Source organism: Haliotis asinina, chromosome 7 (assembly GCF_037392515.1).
Source record: "Haliotis asinina isolate JCU_RB_2024 chromosome 7, JCU_Hal_asi_v2, whole genome shotgun sequence".
NCBI lineage: Eukaryota > Metazoa > Mollusca > Gastropoda > Lepetellida > Haliotidae > Haliotis > Haliotis asinina.
Window position 1 is genome coordinate 45,334,412 of NC_090286.1, and position 23,767 is coordinate 45,358,178.

The 23,767-nt window shown below is 33.4% G+C and overlaps 1 protein-coding gene across 1 annotated transcript in view; it reads left to right on the top strand.

Annotated features, from left to right (window-relative positions):
- The window catches only part of LOC137290346 (serine/threonine-protein kinase par-1-like), a 237,792-nt gene extending 215,136 nt beyond the window's left edge, over positions 1 to 22,656 (top strand). The window contains exons 15-17 of the mRNA XM_067821197.1: positions 7,047 to 7,338; positions 11,096 to 11,256; positions 13,781 to 22,656. Coding sequence (XP_067677298.1) covers positions 7,047 to 7,338; positions 11,096 to 11,256; positions 13,781 to 13,903 — 576 coding nt within the window. The 3' untranslated portion in view covers positions 13,904 to 22,656. The remainder of the gene's footprint in view (positions 1 to 7,046; positions 7,339 to 11,095; positions 11,257 to 13,780) is intronic.
- The last annotated feature ends 1,111 nt before the right edge of the window (positions 22,657 to 23,767 follow it).

Here is a 23,767-nt window from a genome sequence, read left to right on the forward strand (position 1 = left end):
TCCAACATTGTAGGCATTTTTTGTCATCTCGTCACAAACAACACTTTGAAATTGAAATTTATGATTATCTTTAAATACCACTGAAACATTTTTCATGCAGTTTACAACATGGCTTCTGTACAAGCCATTTTGGTACCAATATTAATTGTATTCATTATATATCTACTTGTGACTGTTGAAGTTTGGTATCACAACTGAATTTCAGTATCACAATAGCAAGTTTTGTGTAGTTGAAGAGTAATGTTTCATAATGATCATCTTTGAAATTCAAATGTGAAACATCCACTTTGAAGCCACTAAATTATTAAAACTGCTAACTGGATACATGATTCCTTTCTGCAGTGACATATTTAATCATTCTCAAAAGTTTCTAGGCCATTTATGGTGAAAATGTCAAATAGTCCATTACCTTATCTATTCTGCAGAAATAGAAGGTACTTTTTATGATTTTTGTATCTTTTGGCAATAGTCCTTTTGCACTTGAAATTTATCCACTTTGAATACAGTGTTCATGAATCTAACATTTTGTGTACATGAACACAACTAAAGTCTCATTTAATTTTCCCCTAACACTGATATTTCCATTTTTTTTTAAATATCTGTATATTTAGTGCCATTTGGGTAAACAACCCAAATACATTTTCAGGCAGCATTATCAATGTTAATGTACTACAAAAAAACATCATTACCCATACTTTTGTGAAATATATTCATTTATGAAATGAAGACCAACTATATACATTATAACAGAAGAATTTCCAGATTTTGTTTCTTATTGACATATTGCACACATGACAACACTATTAACATCAAATGAGCATGTTCATTTCATCTGGTTGACATTTCAAAAAACGTTTACATTTGCTTGATTAGTCCCTCAAATTTAGTGAAGTTCTAGTGAAATTGTAGTGTTTCTGTAGTGGTCTGCATGCTCAGAGTTATCCTTGTTATCTCCTCTTGTTCAAAAGTGTTAAAGTGTTATGTAGCTTTTAGAGGACTTCAGAATAAACTTTACCAATATTTTTGTGAACTTCGTTAAAAACAGATTTTCACACAATGCTGATTATAATATATATTTTTTCAATTTACTTTTTTACTTTCATAATTTTTTTAAATAGAAACACTACAAATGACATTTAAATGATCAAACCTGAATCAGCATGCAACTTAACTTTGTCTATTTAAGATATTTATTGCAGGCTATTATCATGAAGTATGGAACTCTAACCTTTCATTTGCCAAAATTTAATCAACTAATTAATTAGTAGTTTTTGCAGATGTGGGACTGTTGAATGAAAACAGCTGATAATTTTGCATGGCATTTCATTTGTAGATGCTGATTTGGATGAAATGTCACATTAAAACCTGTGCTTTCTTATTTTGATATAAAGCTAATTTGTCTATCCTATCAAACAGTGCATAATGGTCATCTAAACATGAAAACTTTGGTCAAGCAAATTGTGCTCAGACTTGTTTTTAGGATGTCAGATGATTGGGGTCTGAAGGTAGCTGATTTTTATCAGTAAACATAAACATCTGTATTCACTGGATTGATTACTCATATGATTTATAACATAAAAATTATAAATTATGACTTCTGTCAATAAACATAGCTTAACAGCTTATTATTAAGGGAAATTTACATTGTAAAGAAAACATAGTCAAAGTCAAAAGGAGTTTATATGTAATGAGGCCACAAGATATAACTATACATAGTTAATAAAAGCAAGTCTAGAGTGTTTCTAAATAAATATTTCTTTTCATATATGCATGGTAAATTTAATACTGTACACGTTTGATTAGAATTTCCAAAAGTGTTCTGGAAGAAAAGATATTGAGATTCATTGTACAAGTGTCATATAAGTGTGAAATGATACTTGTCCTCTACAGCAGTGTTACGAATGGGACAGAAATGTAAATGTGGTTCCAATGATTGCCACCTACCCTCCTTATGACATAGTGGCAAGATATTGCATCTGAATTTGGTATAAGTAGAGCGCACCTTTTTTCCTAATATGATATAAAATATGAATGTATATTCTCCATACATCACACATCTAGAGCTGTTATTCAAATTGGAAGTCAAGATTAACAATTACCAGTAACCCCCAATTGTCTGAAAATAATTTCAAGAATATTTAATTAGTTTTGAAGGCCGATAATTGATTCGGATACAACGATGACATCATCTGCAAATAAAAGTAGGAATGGTTCATACAAATTCAGGAATAATTGCATACCATGTCTACCACAAGAGTTTGATTGTTCACAAAGAATAATGAGAATAACAAGGGCTTAAGATCCATCCTGGGTGCACTCCATTTAGGCAGTTAAATAAATAGGTAATGTCTGGAGAAGAGCATTTTATGCAAACTTGTATGGATATGTAACTTGCTTTGCATGCTGACAGCATTTTCCCCACAACCTGTTCCCTTTGAGGCAGAACCAAAGTTTATTTCTTTTCATATAATCAATGCCTTTCAGAAATCAATGAAGGCGATATGAAGCTATTATAATATTTTCATAAAGCATTTTTCTTTTGACAATAGAATTTATCATGAATATATGATCTGGGGTTGAATAACCAGATCAGAAGTCTGCCTTTGTTTCTGGAACCTTGTTTATCTATTAGTCTATTATTGAGCTCACAAGTATAGATTTTGCTCAAGACACTTAACAGTGAATTGCGCCTGTAGTTGTTGGGGTTATTAAAGAAAACATAAATACTTGATGTCAGTGCTAAGGTATAGCCGATCTTGACTATCCAGATAAGAATTCCATTTGGTGTAATGGATTAAAATTGCAGTGAAAATTATAAGTTCTTACCAGTGAAAATCAGTGATGAAACCAGGTGTTCACATAAAGAGTTTCCAACTCCAGCACTACCTGTAGCACTGACCAGACACTTAAAAAGGAAAGTTCTTTAATGTACAGTGTAGGTTTAAAAAGTATAAACATATATGTCAACATTATTGAAACTTTTCTGTAATATTTACATGCAGGTTAATAGTTTTTGTAAGTTCTATGACTAACAGCCATTGGTCAAAGCAACTGATCAGGTTATATATTATAAAGTTCAAAGTTAAAAGACCATTATCATCTCTGTTTCTATGATATAAGGTTCAAGGTTATAAAACCATTTTCGTCTCTGTTTCTATGATATAAGGTTCAAGGTTATAAAACCATTTTTGTCTCTGTTTCTATGATATAAGGTTCAAGGTTATAAAACCATTTTAATCTCTGTTTCTATGATATAAGGTTCAAGATTATAAAACCATTTTCATCACTGAGCATGAACGCACTTGCTCTTAAATGATGATCACATAAGCAACTGAGTGGAAATACTTGCATGTCTGCTGTAGTTGAATAGGTTAGCATAAGAGTATGAAGCATCAAAATGCTATAAACACATATATTTTATCATTTTACAAATTATTTGTGTTTGACACTGCCAAAATATCAGTGCAAGACAGTGTCTATATGATACAGCATTATATGGTCGACTGGCTTTGTGAATGCATTAAGGACGAGCTACATAGCCTTCAAAGGCAGGGAAGGTTTTGAGTTGTTATGTTATTCTTTTAATCTTTACCTATCCCATGAAAATTGCTTATTTTGGCATGAAAAAATCAGATTTCCTTCAAAGCTATAAGATTTCACTTAACCTGATAAATATAAACAAATGATGCTTTCACATATTCTATAAAGATGTAAAGAGCAAATTCTTGCATTTGAAGCATTTTTTTAAAGAGATGCTGTTATCCACGAAACAGTTTCCAATTCATACATATAAAATGGTTTTTAAAGGTGAATAAGGTTTATAGTGGAACAGAAAACCTGAAATGCAACACTCTTTGATTCCATAAAACTTGCATGTTCACCAATGTTTGCTTGTGGTTATGGTAATTCAAACGACAAGGTCAAAGGCCCCAGTTAAAAAGAACATACAAGAATGGATATCATCACACATACAATATTGCTTTGGGATCACTTTTATGCAAACATTCAGAATATGATTTGTGTTAAAAAAAATCATCTCTCCACTAGGAATTGTCACAAAAAAGTTGTAAACCAATAGATAAAACACATCTGTTGTCAGATTGCTTGTCCTTATCAGAAATAGTCTGAACCTGCTTTCTAATGTCTTACTTGTTCAGAAACTTCTGTAACTGTGTATGTTATATAAATGTGTCTATTTCTCGCAGAGTGTGTGATATGTCATCACGTCTGATGTCCATGCTTATCCCTTCACTCTCGTCTATCGTCAACTTTTGCGACAGATATTGAAATGATTTAACATTTCTACATAAATGCTTGTATCTTAAAAAAAAGTGACATTATAAGCAATGGATTATACAGAAAACAAAGTTTAAATCAGTTAATCAGTTTAGCTACAAAGTATTTTTAGTTGATCTTAGTTTTCTGAATGTACCAAAGTATCATTTTATTAAGTTTGTCCAGTTAGAGAGTGGATGCAGGAATTCAATTATTGAATCAATGTATGTTTTGAGCTTTCTATAAATGTCATGTCTTTTAAAGCCAACATTACAGTCAAGCCATTAATTGTATGTCTTAGCCTAGTAAAAAACTTCCATTAGATATTTGTGTGTAGAGGTAATTTATGTTTTGTTTTGGAGAATTTGTTGATTAGTATTGCATTGCATAAGTCAAGCTATCCCACACTTTTCCATCCTTTCAGGTACTAAGAACAGTAAATAATTATTAGGAACTATATCGAAAAATAAGTTCAAGTGTGTAATTGTAATTATCTAATTTAGGTTTTGTCAGTAATGTTGTCAAATGGTGTCAGTGATCATTTCTGGTGGAAGAACATTTTATGTGTGTTTTTGAAACTACAATAACACATCTCATTACACATTCATAACAGTAAATTTTCATGAACAGTGATCTCTTTGTGACATTGTGCATGATTCCAAAGCAAAATGAATTAAACGTTTGATTGATACACAAACAATTGATTTAAATACAACATTTGTTAATATTGGAAAATTTTGTATGTTTTACTATGTTTTTTATAAATATCCAAATTATGCTGAAAATATTTTTATGATATCAAATTGGTTATAAAACATCAATGGCAGAATATAATCAGGCTTGATCATCCCTTGAAACACATTCCATTAGACAATAAAAGGCGAAAAATGCAATGAAAATGTAATGAATAAGTGGCTGAAAATAAGTGTTGTTGGTGTTGGTAAAAATAATCAAATGTCCTATTAACATTATCTACCTGTCTGATGAATCCATCAATCTCTACAACTGATCATATTTGACAACAATTATTTTGCTAAAACATGCTGGTTTATAAGTCAGGCAAATTAAGCTTTATCTCCTTGCACTAAAAAACCTGTTGTTTCTTGCAGCAGTAGTTATATACGTCCAGTTGCTAACATCCTCGTAGTTTTCTTACAGTCTCAGCTATTCCTGTTCAAAAGCAAGAATCTTTCTCTTACAGACTGTTATCTCTTCTCTGCTTTTTGACACTGGGATTGGAGTCTTGACTAATGAATGTTGATTTCTGGGGTGCAAATGGATGATTTGTATTGTTGATGTACATGTTTTCATCTGAACTTTGCACATGTAATTCATGATCTAATTATTTCATATCATATTATGTATTTCACCATTCCTAAGCCAAATGGATTTTAAACTGATAAGGGTGAGATGACAACTAGTTAATAATATAATATTCCATTAAATGACCATCCTTTTAATATATTTTACCACAAATACAATTAATGAAATATCAAATATAATTTTGCTTATTAATAACCCTGTCCAAAGAGTTTGGTAAAATGTTAATTTGTTTGTTTGCACTGCCGTTTTGTCACTAAATTTACATATATATTTCTGTAATTTGTAACCCTAAAGCGCTGCGCAGTGATATAAGTTTTGTATAGTACTAGTTTTGTTTTAGAGATTGATATACGATGTTGTTAAGTCAATAGTGAAGCATGTACAACCTAATAGACGTGTTTAGATATCCACGTTTTTCTTTTATTTGCATCGCAACAGCCAAAGGCGTAGTTGTACAGCATATGTTATCAGGTAACTAACTATTGACAAAACTCTTGTTTGTATGATTGTTGTATACCCAGAATGCATCAGTGTAGATATTCCCAAATGATGTTGACGGCCATGTTTTTTCTCCTGTCATCACTGAAATGAGGGTCAGGGTCTGATCATGTGTCACATTTTAAGATTCCGTATCATTTCATGTCAGGATATCACATGATTATGTGTCACGATTCATCATTACATGTCAAGATATCATGTCATTACATGTCAATCATATTCATTAAGTTGTCATTCCTTTTAATTTGTCACATGTTTTACAATCATTCATGGAAGAGCTTAAAAGGTCTTTAGAGAGTGTAGCAGGCTATATTCATCTTTCTAAATACTGCGATGAGATCAATTTTCATTGTTCCTTAAAACATTGAGGATAATTTTGTGCATGAAAGTGATATGTTTGTCAAAAGACTGCAGTTTTCATTATCATTTGCGACTGATGATGAAGTTTGAAATTTTGGCGTTTTGATTTTGCATCTAATTTTTAGAAACATCTTTTTTAAACCAATCACATTATGTCTTATTATTTGACAAACTTGATTTGACACTCTCTTTGGATTATAAGTTCACACCAACTGTCTCTAAGTTTCAGTCAGAAAGCAGATTTTAGTGTGGTTTGTGCAGTAAAAATGTGAATGCAGAATCTGTTTCTGTTAAATTCATTTTTTCTTGCACATGTTTGAGTCTATCCCTGTCTAAGTCTGTCAGGTCCTCAAAGGGCTCATAGTTCCATAGATTTATGGATTCATTTCAAATATGAAGTAACAATGCTTGTTGACTAAAAGTGCCATACTTATGGCTGTCTGTCTGCCTCTTTAACTGAATATGATTCTTCCCCTGAACCACGTCAATATTCCTTGCATGTGGGTATATTGCAATTCAAAACGCACAGTCTAATAAGGCATGAGTTGCATGCACCTTATCAGACAAAATCTTTTCCCATTTCATTTCAGAATTCTCTAGGTAGGAATTCAAAAAACTTGCCAAGCAACGACACCAAGAAAAAGATTGGTGTAAAAAATTCTCCATGGAAAAAAAGCTTTGCCCAATTCCTGAAGAGGAAGAGACAGACCATCCGACTACCCAGTAATAATAACAACAATGACTGCTCCCCAGCCAATCAGCAACAATCAGCAAGGAACGGACATGCACCCAACAGTCCTGTTGGGAAAACAGACCCCTCAGGGACAGAGGACAGGCGAACTTTGACCTCGTCCTCTGCCCCTGTGGGGAACAACATTGCAGGTACGTGTCAGGGATAGCTGGGATTCGTACAGGTTTCAGAATCAACAGGCTTTTCACCATTGTAACTGAGAAGGTTCAAGTGAGCATTTTGGGGGTGTCCTTCCATCAAAAGTAAAACATGAACATCCCCTTTGAATCCAGTAGGCTTACAACACCAACACCAACACCAACACCAAATGCTTTCAGTTGTGGTGGTGAACTCAGGTGCTGGACACAGCTCACAGAATTTTGATCTTATTGATAACATGGCCATCATGGGAACCATATTGAAAAGACAGTTGGCTGTATTTTCTCAGTGATTTTTGCCCTGATTATTATGAAGATTCGATCTGGAAGAAGTATGTGGTAAGGAGCATAAAATATGATTTCCAGTCTGTACAGATTTGGAATTTTTATCTCAGTTTCCTTGTTTAACTGTATGGGTTTTTTTACATTTCATCTGAAACTTTTTCGACCTCTGAAGCCTCTTGGCTTTTAAAATGGGACTTTTGATATGATCACAGAAATGATATCCAATGATGTTCACAAAATTCTACCATGGCACCAACATTGAGTATGTAAAGTGTCTTTTTTCTTACGTCTCTTTGTAGTTCATCATGAAAAGCTAATTGTTTCAAAACTTCTGTGATATATTTGTCCATACTTGTTACCATGTCATAATCTGATGCAAAGATTACAGAAACATTATAATTCTTGATCTCTTTTAGTGAATGTCATGGCAAAACTGGTGTAATTAGTAGACACACAAGAAAATATTTTTGTCAAAAACATATCATGCATAAAGTATTATATATAAGTGTAAAGTGTTATTATATACTAGTATCTTATTGTCTTTATGTGTGAAAAATGTGTTATGATATATCATCCAAATCATTCTCCATATGCTATCATCCTCGATATGCCGGTATGGCTTGCTTCAGCTTAATGCTTTTGCTTTACATCAAGCATTATTATGCCCCAAGTGGTACATATGTCACGCTATGGTACATGTATCACGCTACTACCGCAGCTTTTGTTACACACAATGGTACATGCTGTACATGTATGTTGGGAATGTAATGTTATGCTGGAATATGCTAGGAGTGTATCATTTTTGGTTATTGTATGCTAAAGTGTGACTTTATGCCAAGTTTTAATGTGTGCATAAGGTGTAACCTTTGTGTGGATTTTTCTTGCTGAAGTTGAGTTTGGTGTTCAATTTGTAACATTTGGTGCAATATATGCTTTTGATATGTATGCTCAAATACACAATGCTGTGAAAGCTAACACCCAATTAAAATTGTTAATTCCATTCTTGCACAAATACTGCTGAAAACACTGAAAACACATATTTTGAATTTTTGCACTGTATAATATGCCTGTGTACTGGAAGCCCCTTGACAATCAGCATGCTCTGTATATTTGAATTATACACTTGAAAAATGCACTTTCATCTAGTCATGTCAGAAGCGGGATGATGAAGAATGTTAAGAATGTACTATAAGAATGTACTATAAGAATGTTTAAAGAAAACCTAATATGAGGCTCAGAAATGCAGAATAAATAGTAATAAATGATCACTTTAGCATGATAACGTTTTGTCATTGCAGAAATTATTTTTGTAGGAACCAGTCCTCACAATAATTAGATATCAACATGGTTATGAAGAGCTAGATTTAGATCTGCATTATACATTGGGTTTGTAAAAGATTACAAAAAGCAGTTCATGCAATGGTAGTTTGTTATTTCACAACTGCTAACATGGATTATATATCCCTGCTCCTTGATAGACAAAACCCTTATTTCATCAGCATCTGTTCATCAAACTGACAGGCAGAACCCTTATTTGACATGCATTTGGTCAGTCACTTGATGGATGAACACCTTAGCAGAAAGACAAAACCCATACCACATAGTCACCTGATGGATGAAACACATATAAGTCAGTCTTCTAGCAGACAAAACCCATATCACTTAGTCACAGGACAGACAAAACCCAAATCACTTAGTCACCTGGCAGACAAAACCTATAGCAATAAGTCACCGGACAGACAACATGGTTATGAAGAGAGGCCATATCGCTCAGTCACCTGACAGACAAAACCTATATCACTTGGTCATCAGGCAGACAAAAGTCATATCACTTAGTCTCTGGACAGACAAAGCCCATATCGCTCAGTCAGCTGACAGACAAAACCTATATCACTTGGTCATCAGGCAGACAAAAGTCATATCACTTAGTCTCTGGACAGACAAAGCCCATATCGCTCAGTCAGCTGACAGACAAAACTTATAGCACTTAGTCACCAGACAGACAAAGCCCATATCACCTAGTCACATGACAGACAAAACATACATTTCTCAGTCACCTGACAGTTAAAACATATATTTCTCAGTCACCTGACAGACAAAACGTATATTTCTTAGTCACCTGACTTGCAAAAGCCATATTGCTTAGCCAGATTATTTCATCTCAGCCCCATCTCAAACAGAACTTTTGTATCTCTGTCAGTCAACTCAAAATCAGGAAATCAGAACTCTGAATCTGACAGGTCCAGATCTGAAATTTAGTGGAGAAAGATAATTATACAAATTATGTCATTTATATAAAAATGAGGGGACTCCAAACTGTATATTTTTAGAAGTTTATCAACCTCTAAAACACTAACAGGGTATATATCACATTGCATATGGAAGTAACTGATCTGACAAGGGCCTGTATCAGTGTAGCACAGGCGCCACAAAATGAATCATGACTTGCATCATACAAACTAGATTATCATTTACTCTCTGAAAATATAGTATTTAATGGATGTAAGTAACTAAATTTAAATTAACATGTTGCCCCTTGAGATAACACTTTCAGAACCTGTGGAAAATTTGGACTTTTCAGCAACAGCATTAAAAAGAGTGCTGGGTGGAAAAGTACCATATGTGACTGTAGATGAGGTCCCAAACTTGACCATTATAGTCTGTATCAAATCTGTACAGTACATAATAATTTGGTTCATGGATATTGAGACTGAAAAAGGGCAAACATTAGGCCTACAAAGATGCAGGAAGTTGGCTATACCAACTTTAAAGCACCATGTTGGAAAACTGAATCTGTGTCAAAAGATCTAAATGTAAAACCATTGCATTCATCGACCTTCAAAGATAATCTCAAAACCCTTAGAACATTAGATATATCATCAGTGCTAGGGATGGGACCGGTCCCAATTTTCTACCCGCATACCCCACCCCTATTACCCTACCCTACCTGGACACCCATTATGCTAATGCCTTTCATCAAACTTGTGAGAGATGACACCATATTCTTCAGCCATGAGGCTAAATTTTGTAGTTTTTCAATATTTTAGCTATGTATTATATTCAAAAGAAGTGACTGTACATTATGTCTAAATATCCAACGACAATACAACCTTTCAATAAATAAAGAATAACATATTTCAATGTTTTATCAATTTGTCACATGATTTTAACGGATCCAGATACTGAGATGCCCCTGGTACCGACTCATTATCCACCCATTCCGAGTATCCAGGTTGCCCATCCCAGCCCTAATCAGTACCATAAACTCCCTAGTTTCATACATCTTCCCCAACAGTGTACAGTGGAACCCAACCTGCTAAAACCCACAAACATGGTCTAAGTCAGTGAACAGGATGACACCATCCCCCAGGCTCGCTGCTATTCCCTGCTTCCAACCTGCTGTTCTTCTGCTTGTGTCCTGGCTGCCAGCACCATATTGTATCTTCACCTTCATCTAATTTTTCAGAATCTATTGAATTACAGTCGTCCCCTATCCCGCGCTCCCCGAGCCCCACTCCTCGGGTGTTCGACTTCACGTTGGTCACGGACTCCCCCAAAGGAAAATCGTGTCTACTCAGCTGGAGAGCATGTAGAGAATGTGGCGTCAGCGACCAGTCCTCAGAAGGGGTGAGCACTTTTGTCATGGTTCAAGAGAAACCATAAAAATGAGGGATAGGCTTCGTCCAATAATCCACGGTGATACATCCTCCTTGCAGAGTTGTGTCCCCTACAGCTGCCAGAAATAAACTGTTGCCAACAGTATAGTCTGTTTGGGTTCAAATGAGAATGGTGAATGATTTGATGTTTCAAAACAGGTATAAGTGCACAAACCATAAATAAGACATATGGTCCTGAAAAGTCACCCATTCAGGTGCAACTCAGCACAACCAGGTGAAATACCCCAGCTTCCATGAGCCATTTGTCACCCATGGTTTGAAGTGTAAAATAGCAAAATATTACATGATTTTCCATGATCGATTAAAAAAATGTCAGATTTCGAATCTTGTTAGGCAGAAAGGTTTCAGAACCATGTTTCTTATCTATCTCATGTGCACTTATCCCACTTTCGAGCTATTTAATCATTTGTCATTCTCATTTGAACCAAAATGGACCATTGTCCTCATTATAACCCTTGTATTTTCAAACAGACATGGACTGTTTTGAAGTTAAGAATTAAGTTACCATATTTCTAAAAGTTATCACTACATCCAATGTACTGGAGCCTCAGGGGGCCTCACCATGGTCTCTGGTACTGTGTAGAGTTGCGTCCTTTAACTGTGGCAGGATCACTGTTATTTTACCAGATTATAATTTTCAATTTTTTTTTTACATAATTAATGTCATAAAAAATATGGATTTAGATGTGCAAATTTTCGTAGGCATTAGATGAACACAAGAATCATTCAAGTATTTAACCCTCATACCAAGATTTTTATTGAATCAGTTTCTTTGTTTTGAAGACTCTCCCAAATCAACATATAAAGACACTGAAACAGATATATAATGTGACTATCAGATATTTAAGCACAAGTAATATTTAATATTCAGTCCATCTTTGATACAATTTTACAATGACATAGTATTCTTAAAGTGTTAGGTCTTTTAACACTTATCAGAAACTGACTGTGAACATGATCAAAGGATTAAATTACAATGCAATATCTGTGTTTTGAGTTAAAACTTCATCTTTCCATAGTCAAATTCTACCAACAAAGTAAAGAATAAACATAATTCTACCTTGACAGTGGAAAATATTGTTTTATCCATTTCATACCTCTAAATTTACATGCTTTTTTACAGAAAAATGCATAGAAATTGATCTATTGATAGTCAAGACCATCATGTATGTCATAATGGCTACCAATAAACAACTAAACAGTGTCTCTGTATGTAATTGCATACATTGTACATTGTTAATGTTCCTCTTATTTACATCTTGCATGCAGTTATATTTACATACACTATTTGATTGTATACAAAATGTAAATAACAAAGTCTAGTGTACAGTTGGACTATGTCAAATTTCTGAAAACCCTAGTTTTACCTTCAGAACGTTCGTTTACAACTGTAATCAGATCAATTTGTAGTTTTGGTCGTTACTTTAAAGGGAACATGATACAACTTGCGTATTTGACAATTCATTTCTTTTACTTGTAAAAACATTCTAATATTCTGAAATCATAGACCACCATAATGCAAGCCTTTCTGTGTGTTTTACATATTTGTTTGGTATAATTATAGAAATATTCACCTACAAGTAACAATGAAGTGCTTTGATAATCTTTGTCAGATCCATTTTACCCTATTCCTCATCCTCTGTATTGCTTTGATGAATGTGGATCAGTAAAACCAATGCAACTTTAGGATAAGTATTTGGATAGATATCCGTTTTCACATTTTAGCATATTTTCTCAATGAAAAAGTGGAAAGGGTGAAAAATAGATGAAAAACATTTATTGTTTGTTAAAAGGACTATGTGAGATATGGTGTGTCCTCATAACAATCTCACATGTCCCAGAGGTAAAAGCATGACAAGGAGGAACTCTGGCTTAAAGTGTTAGTTCCAGATGTATACCAAATATTCACAAGTCTATTGCTAGGATTTTCAACACATTAAAATGTGTGGTCCATTGCCATCTCAGGAAATATTACCACAGTATATCCGTTACCTTTTATGAATTAACAACAGGCAAACATATTAATTTTGTGGTTCGTTTTGGAGAAGGGTAATTAGTACGTGTGAGTGAGTATGGTTTTATGCTGCTTTAAGCAATATTCTAGCAACATCATGGTAGAGTACATCAGAAATGGGCTTCACACTTAGTACCCATCTGAAAAATTGAACTCAGATCTTCAGCATGATAGCTGAATACTTTAACCACTAGACTACCCCTTTAGTAAAAGAGGTTGTTGGAAAGTACCAAGAAGATTAAGTTTTTAAATATAATTACCACAACCACAACATGGTTTGATTTCCTACGTTGCTGCAAATTGTGTCCTGTGTCCTTGTTGAAAGCTTCCTAAAGGAGCCAGTCTTTCTCAGCAATTTGGAAGAGAAATATTATGTCCTTGCTGACCTTTGCAATGGATGATAATTACACAAAGAACAACAGATGATTACTTCATACTATGCTTTTCTTCTTTCTTTCAGGAGAGTGAGTGCAACATTCCCCTGGAGCAGAACGTGAATCTCTCACTAAAGACGATGCCAGAAATGAATAATATCCAGGATCCTACCCGGAATTTCACAGCCTATCAGTTTACGCATTCCTGATTGCAGGAGGAGAAGTCAAGGTCATCAGCCTCAATTTGGATGGCTTGTAGTGCAGGATGTATGTTGGTGTTCCATTGGTTGAATCCTGCAAAAGACAGAGTTGTGTGCCGTTGATGTTTTGTATAATTTTGGAGAATCTCCATACCCAAGGTTCCGATGTTTTAAGAGTATCTGTGTGTATGGTTTGATAAAACCATGGTGTTTTAAAGATTTCATATGTGGAATTCGGTATTATTTGGATGTGTTTGTGCCGAATAGGGCCAAATTTGATAGAGAGTCTCCCTGGCACACATGATGTCATGCAACTCGTATTCTTGCCGTGAAACCGGCTTGGAAGGATTTAAAGCATTCACTTGTCAATTTCAGGAAATATGTTGTTGTCAAGCAATTAACAACACAGCACAGTTATACATATTTGAAACCCATTACTACATATGTACATTGCATGACAGTGGTATGTTATGTATATACTTATATATTATGTGAAATTCACTTTATTGTTAATCTTCTCATTCAAACAACTGTGATATATTGTCGTGTTTCTCATGTTATTTCTCAAATGGAATTTTCCAATCAGTTGATATGGAAGAATTCTATGTTACTCACAGCGTAGCAGGACATACTTCACACACTGCACCGTTTTTCAGCATGTGATTAAACAATGATAGATACATCTTGTACAGATCACCAATACCATTCACCGTTTTGCTGGAACAAGAACGGAAATGGCAACATTAGCAAAGAAATTGCCAGAAGAACCTGTTCCAGAACTTGATTACCTCCCCTTACCTGGACTCTTCAACATCGGAGGTAAACAAACTTCCAATGAAGAATTCTCAAGCAAAAGAAGTAGTTTATAGAATTAGTAGACATTTTAAATTCAGAATAAATGCATGCATGCATACTAAAATGACCAATGCAAATTAACATGCAATACTTATCATATGAGGAAATCATCGCAATAAGTTTGGTTTAGTATAGTATATTCAGAAATAAACTTGACTCCAGTGCAATATATTGTGTATTGACTAGAATTGTTCGCCATTATATATAAATATATATATTCACACATATATATATATATCCTCCCATCCTGTGTCATCCTTACAGAAGCAGTGTTCGAAATAACTTGCATATGTAACCATGGTAACTGGTAAGAATGAGTAGTAGTTTGCATACACTACTATATTTCCTCATTAAAAAATTAAAGATTGTCATCAAGTCATACAAAAAGGATGGAAGACTCAAAAGATCATGTGACCCTAATGACTCTCTACAAAATAACTCCCGATTTGCATATTCTAAATGAACACAACGTTTACTGACTTAAAACGATGCCGATGTCTTTTCTGGATTCATTAGAAATTTCCGATAAAAGCAGAGTTCATTGCATGGTTCCAAAATGGTTCATTGACACCTAAAAGACCATGTATTTAAACTAATTTTGAAGTACCCCAAAAAGCATGAATTTGCTTCATTTTGGTATTGACGCTAAAGCGCTGTATTTGGTATGCGTCTTCAGCAGAAAACATAATGTGTCATCTGGTATTCAAATAAATATTCACAGTTTAGAATTCTATACTTATTTTATTCTTTAAGTAACTGTAGATGTCATTATCCCTAAACAAAACAGTTGACGATGGGCATTAGCTAATTCGAACACTGCTCAGATATACAGCCATTTGATAGCATTAAATCTGTACTGGTTTCTATTTTATTTCAATGGGTGATCTCATAGTCGTATCAAGCATCTCATGTTTTCCCAGAAAATTGGTACTCGTCACATGTAAAATACTCAAAACTAAAGATTCCACTTTTTATTTGGTCAATCTGATTTGAATTTCTGATTTTCAGCAATCATATCAGAGATACTCCAATATTGCCCATAGCTTTAATAATTTATCTATATTTATTCAAAACATCATACTCATCCAAAGATAACCAGGAAGTGAAGGTGGTATGGTACTTTCTTCCTAATGCAATGCCTTTTGAATGTTCTGATGAAAATTACTTCACTGAAAGAAATAATTTATGAAACAAAAAATTGAGTACAAGAATGACTATTTTAATAAACCACTAGACACCACGCTGGCATTCAGTTAGGTAAACCTTTGGCCTTACACTATTACTGCTATATATTAATTAATGACATTTGACAGTTTCTTTCAGCTGCATGTTTTGCATATATTTGAGATGTGTTCAAATTATTCGGCTTATATCTGGATATTTCATGAACATTCCTATCATCATCTTGTTGTCGCTGGCAACAAAGTACTGTTAGCTATTTCAATCCTGGTTACCTCATGCAAACTAGTTGTATGCTTCTATCATTAGTGTCAATAATGTTAAAAATCCAAAGAACAGTATTATGTGTAGTGATGATGATACCATTTGCAATGAGATTTGTTGATGTTTTTGTAGAAAATGATTATTTGAAAAAATATGCCAAACCAATCCAGTTCACTCTTCAGAGATATGCTATTGTAATCTGCATTTGTAAAATTCAACCCTTAGTGAACAAATGTATAGTGTTTTGCAAGTCTCTGGACTCTTTGTTATCCTCAATTTGATAGAACCAATGAGCAAGTGTTATTGTCTGGTAGTGAGTATTAGAATTATCAGTAACTTGGTCTCAATTCTTTCTACAAGACACTGCCAAGGTTAACTTTGCTTAAAACAATTCCATGCCCTTGTTAATGATGGTATTTGTATATTTAAGAATTTAATCTGTATATTAAAAATATTCAGTTTCACTATATTAGATCCCATTGTCTCACACGAGATATCCAAAATATAATTTTTAAAAATTTGAAATAGTCATGACTGCAAGACTAAGAAATAGTTAACAAAAACAATACAACAAAATGTGTTATAAGTATGAATAATCATCATTTCAATTGAAAACTGAAATCAGTTTTGATTTTATTAGCCAACAAGTATTGTAAACTCATGTCATTTTTTTTGTCATTTCATTTCAACAAATCCTAAATGCTGCAAACTAACCACTCTTAGTTATAAACCAAAACAGTTTCCATGGAGATGTACATATATAACAAGGAGGGCATGGAATTACAGGACATAAGCATATGATAATGCATTTTATGACTTGTTTGTAAGTACCAAGACGTGATGTTATAATGTTCCATTGCCTGGGGATGATCACTTGTTTTGTAGTGGATTTGGCCTCTAGATGTTCAACAGTGTGTAATTAGACATTTATTATCTTCTATGCAATATAGATTTTATTTGAAACTGAAAGTCAGGAGAGAAGTGTCAGGCATGTGTGTTGAGAAAGAGTTATCCTGCTTCATGTCAAGGGAGATCACTGTTGATCATGACATGAGTACCATATTTGTGTATATGTGCAATTTAGTGTGTTTTTCAACAAAACAGTGTTGCCTCTTGGGGATATATACTGTGCATGAGAGCAAGAAAAGGACATGAAGGGTGATAACTCTGATAACTAAGGGGAGGTAACTACCTTGCCATGAAAGAGAAATAACTACCTGATTTTATGTTTGTTTTGTGCTGTAAGTTGTGAGTGGTTGCACAAATACTGGTTTGTATAGAAAATAAATGTATGCAAATCATTTCTTTCACTTGGTAAACATGCTTATTATTGTTGATTGTCATATGCAAAGTTTTCACAGAAAGCTGTTCATTTTGATGTCAAATGTTATTTTGTAGATTTAGTTTTCCTAGATTAATTTTGGCTTTGATTGTCTCTCATGAAATATATATTGATCTCTGGATAAATACTTGTAGTATTCTTCTTTCAGTAAGCATTCTAAATAGTTAAGGTTAGTCCTCCTTATCATCTTCGATTGTTCAAACAGACTGGATTTAATTGCTTTGAATATATGTACAAAAATTTCTATGTATTTCTCTTCTAGATTAAACATTTCTTCACAAATATAAATTTTTGACACCAAACTTGACACATTAATGTTCATGCCAACACATTTTCGGATAATACTTTAGATTTGGTCTCCACTAAATTGTTATTGAATATTTTTGCACAATTTAAGATCTTGTGGGAAAAACCTGTTTGACTGGTTCAATGAGGTTTTCAAAAATCTTCAGTATTTAAAGTGTTTTATTTTATGGGGAAAAGTAATCAAACCCAAATTCTCATACTGATAAAATTCTGTGTTTTTTAATTATTCTTCTGCAGAGAACAATGTGGAAGATCATTAAAGTTTTTATATTGGAGAATAGCAGACATAAGATTTTGAAATGAATGAAAATATGTCTCTTGATACTTTATTTTTAATACTGAATGTACAGTACACCATAACTACATTTTTACTGTATGTCTGTATCTCTTTTGTTAATGGGAACATTGTCTTTCAAAAGAAAGGAATATTTCTTTATTTCTAAACATATTAACAATCTTATCAGATTAATCATAATAATAAAAAACAGATAAAAAAACCCATTGCTGCCAAAGGTTACAAAGAAAAAATGTACTGAACAGGAAGTAGTTAATTGCAGTCTAGGGCCACTTTACAAAAAGGCATGTATGCAGAGAGAACTAAATGATAATGTGGTTCACTATTCACCAGACATATTCATACTTTGCAAACAATACAGTGAAGTCTCACAATGAAACATGTTATTAAGTTTGTTACGTATACCTAAGATAAGGCTATTTTATTTCATTTTCTTGTTTACGCAGCTTTTAAAATTCAAAGACAAAAACAAAAACGTTGTGTAGGAGGAATTTCTGGTTAAAAATACTTGAGTATTTAAGAAAAAACAGAAAAGGCACGCTTTCAGTAGAATGGAGAATTCATGGTGTCTGTATAATGCAGAAACTGTAAATTGTTCTGGATTTAATAAAAAGACCCAGTATTTCTTGCCCTCAGGGTTACACTGTAATTAAGGACATGTTTCCTAACCTAGTATTGTGATGCTGAAACTGTACTGTTATCATATAACTTAAACTGTTGTTTTTACATACCAGTGCTGAAACTACTACTGAACTGTTCTGTTAGCATTCTGAAACAGTACAACTAACTTACTGAATTTGTTTCCAAACATTTAAAGAGTAATACTGTTAAAATATAGAAGTGTGCCTCTTATGAAATAACCTTGTTTCTATACCAGAGCTGAACTGTTACCATAGATACTATAACTATTAAATTATTCTGTTCCTAGAAGTGTTTTGGTATACACTTTTACATTTAATCTTAACATTTTGAAACCGGTACAACACAACCAGTTCAAAGTTTACTTTTCACATCCTATACTGAATCAGCACTGTTGCCATACTGAAACTGCACTAAAACTGCTTTGTTCTCATCCTGTTTTATTAGTAATAATTATAATAATGCATCATATATCCTATCTCAGTTCAGAAACATACCACAGCATTGTTTTATGAAGCCGTATGTTTTAGTAATATTTTCATGAAGTTTGTATTGATTATACGCTTCAAACAATATCTACAGAATATAACCTAATCAATATTGTAAAGTGAATAATTGTCATGTTACATCCAGCAGTTTTGAAACAAATAAATACAACCTTAATTCATGACCTTTTGATGGTGGAGAGAAAAAACGTGATCACTATAAAGATACCATTCAAAATCATTGTTTTATCAGCCTTGTCAAGACTGCATTAAAACAGGAATCCCTTTAACTTGATTTGTAACATCTAGCAATAATACTACAGGACATTGCGTGACTAAAGGATGTACAGCATCTCAGTGTTTTTGTTTCTTGATACAACCAGTTAGGATTCTAAATGTTTTATCATTGTATCTTCATGTGAAGAGTGTTTGGGTTTAAGGTGTTTGTTTTTGTTGACAGCCAAACCCTTCTTTATTCTTTCACTAAAATCATATTCTTGCCAGAGAGAAATATTCTAGATCCTGTGTACATATTTTGGTTAATGGATTAAATAGTTGATGGAACATGTTAATATTTCTTTTTGTATCAAGTGAATATTTTCCAGTATGTCATTTGACCATTTCAACAAACAGATTCTGGTAATTAAAAGAATAGGGATACAGAAGTAGTCATTTTGGAAATCATATTTTTCAGAATGAAGACACAGTTTCAGTGTGTCCAATATTGGCCTAAAAAACTATTCCAGTATATGCTAGCAGCACTTTAACTCAAGATGTACAGCAATGATGAATAATGATAAAGTATTCAATGATATGTATAGTCGAATTATATACTTACCACAGGAAAGTATGATCTTAAATAGCTGATAATTACCAATGATTAAAATCAAAATTAATGTGATTACTGTTGCTTTTGTTTTCATTATGCATTCTTCTACATTCTTTCCAAGTTCCCATACATTGTTGTATATTATGAACCACCTACCAAATATTCAAGGCATTTATACATCTAACCTTGGAATAAATGTTTTTCTGCCAGTCATCAATGCAAATGATTTTTGAAAATGTATATTTTCTAACACTTGTGCAAACTTTGTTTCATGAAGCAGTCTGTATATTTTTTTCAAATTTATTGTGAATAGACAAATCAATTTAAGTGTTACGATTTGCTGTCTCTTTATGATTTTAAACATGCTAAATGCATACATTATCTGGTAGGGCTAACAAGGTCTAAAGATATGTAGCTATGTATAGATGTGTAATATATTCTTGTAACATAAATCATGTGTCTTTTGACATGATGTGTTTGTTTACAAGGTAATGACAATTTTGTTAAGTTTCCTTCAAAATAGCTTTATACTTTAAACTAAGTGATGCTCAGAAATTGTTCATTATAGTGATATTAAAAGATAATTTGTGATATAATGTGTGATTTAAGCCATACTTAAGTCATTCTTACATAATGTCAATTATGGTAACTTCACATATTGTTTATCATATAAGTTATGATTATGACAAATAGTTTATTATCTGAGTTATCCGTGATTATTCATCCTTCAGGGATATTACAGTTACTGATTTGACACATGTTTATTCTCTCAATTCTATTTTCGTTTGATATCTAGTGACATCGAATTATTCACTCCTGTGATACAGTGATCCTATGTCGTCAGTTCTGCAATTAATTTCTGATTATTTCTAGCTCTCTGATTGACAGGTCTTAATGTCAGATGTTGAACGATACAAATCAGTCTGTTTTTCTGTCTTTCAAGAACCACATTTTCAAACCACAACCACAATGCTCTTAGCTAGGACAAAACAGTATATATCGACATACTTTGTACATTGACGTAACCTTTTTGATACTGACAAGTGTATTTATGGAAATAATCATCATAAATATCGAATGGTAGATCTGTAACAAATTGTGGATGGTGCGCATTTGCTCACCATGCTTGTTCTTTTTATCATTTTGCAAATGTGCTTCGAATGTTGACTGCTTTGGACCCTATCACTGTATATAATGAATCATGTCACAATCAAGTTGTTATTTCACACACGTCAATCATCAGCTGGTACTGAGGTTTGGGATGACAATTCATATTAAGTCCACTGTGTATTTCATGTCAGTTTCACAATATGCCAGTCAATATGCTAATCTATTTCCTGTTTACTGGTAGTCAAAATTTGTTTCCTTCTTAAGTATGATTTTTTAAAAGATTTGCTTGAATTTAATTAAAATTTGTGGATAAGGCATGAAATTTGTATTTTGTGATGACATCACCAGCAGAATAATGTACAGCTTCATGGGAGAACTTATTCCTCTCCTGAAATATTTTTTCATTCTGACTGGTTGTTATTTACTTTGTTTAGTAGTCAGTATCATTTTCATAATTTGCTTTCAGGAAAATGTTCCTGTTTTCTTTGCATTCCTACATTTTGATAATGATGCAGCATTCTCCAAAAACGAAGTCCATTTGTGTCATTAATTAAATATTCTTCATATTTGATAAATGACAGCAATTTTGTTCCAGTTATCATGATTACTGAAAGCTCATCCAAGCTTTCAAGTATAACCATACACAATCACCTTGCCATGGTTACCATGGTAACCAGTAGTCTCCAACAAGAACTTCAGCATAGGAATTGAACCTCATCATAAAATATCATATACTTGTATATTCCAGGAGAAAAAAATGAATTAACCCTTTGTCAGCTGTGTGAAAGGCAACTTAATTGTGTTAGGTACTGTAATATTTTCCTTACTGCACCATATATTAGCAAATATTTCATTCAACACAAAGTAGCAACATATTGAGATGTAATATAATTTTTTTTCAACACGAGATCGGCGTTAAGCACAGTGATATATGATTATATGAAATGCACATTCAGTGTTCAAACTTTGATCCTGATGGGTTTGAGATCTATGATGTCTTGCATACCAACACATGAAATCGGACATGTGATTCATAGGGTGTGGTTATTTTTGTTGTCCGTTAACCCATTCTCTGCTAACAAACGTTATCACAATTTTGCCTTTTTTTGCACCTACAGTAGACTTTTAAACAAGCAGTTGTAAAAATCCATCTCTTGTTAAAATAAGATAAATTTGCAGTATTAGATGAAGTTGTGAAAAAACATCCATGTTAAGGTGTGAAAAGGAAATGTGAATCTTTGAGCCGAGCTAGCAGGGGATGGGTTGATGTTGTATGTGTGTTGGATGGGGGTATGGAGTTATTAAACAGTCTATGGTAGTTACTTCCAAATAGGCGCTTCCACAGTGAGCAGGTACCCATGTAAGGCATTTGTCATTTTTTTTTTCAATTTCACATTATTGAACCTGTATGTTTACATTCTCTGTAGCAAATAAATTTTTTTCACAAAGAAAAAAAAATGTTTTGTTGTGATTATGTGTTTTATTATAATTTATTCTTCCTTTTATCGATGAACTCTGTTGTTAATATATGACAACACTGCAATAGGATGGCCATGACATGAATGGATTACTGAAATTCAGTTATGACTTGAGATGTTCGCAAAGAGGGTAAATAAACAAATATACATTTTTCAGAAACATTTTAACTAACATCTGTTTAAAATAAGGTACTAGGTGAGGAAAACAGAGAGAAACTACGTGGACCACATATTTTCCAGTGCAAAAATTACAGGTGAGTTGAAATGTGTCTATTCATCTTTATTGCACCTGTATGGCAATGTGCTATTTGAACTAACGACAGGTTTTTATTCTTAGCCCACAAGATACCAATATATATATACATAGTTACCCCATAGATATATTATGCTGACTCTGAGCTGGTCAGTTTTAGTTTTATCCTCTTAATGCTGACCACCAGGCAACGATACATAAAGTATCGTGCATGAAAGATATTTCTTCTTTCTTATTCATATGAAAGAAATGAACATTATATCAAGCCATAAAATCCAAATGGATAATATTATGGTTCATGAAATATTCAAGTCTAATACCTGTTATGAGAGGGTGGGAGGCGTGGTAATTAATTGGTTGAACACCAGGATCAAATTTACACTATACTGACCACAGGAAATTTCCTTATGCTGAAGACCAGGGTTCGATTCCCCACATGGGTACAATGTGTGAAGCCCATTTCTGGTGTTCCCCGCTATGACATTACTGAAACATTGTTAAAAGAGGCGTATAACTAACTCATGTTTCAATTAAATGCCAGAAATAAGCATCTTCTTTAAACATCTTTTGAAATGGTGCAATTGCACTTAAAAAAAAAATCACTGATCTCTCTGGGCAGATGCTGTCTTCTTGGTCACCAAGGTGGTTGTATGGTTGCAAGAAGCAGAATTTCTAATAATAAAAAGGCTACTGGACATGAAACCTTTAACTTGTTTTTTGAAAGATGGAATTAATTACTTCAAACAATCTGTGGTTTGTTGTAAAACTAGGAGTCACTTCAGCATCTTGCTTCATCCAGTATCAACTAGTCATCACTACAACGCAGACAAAGACCTCC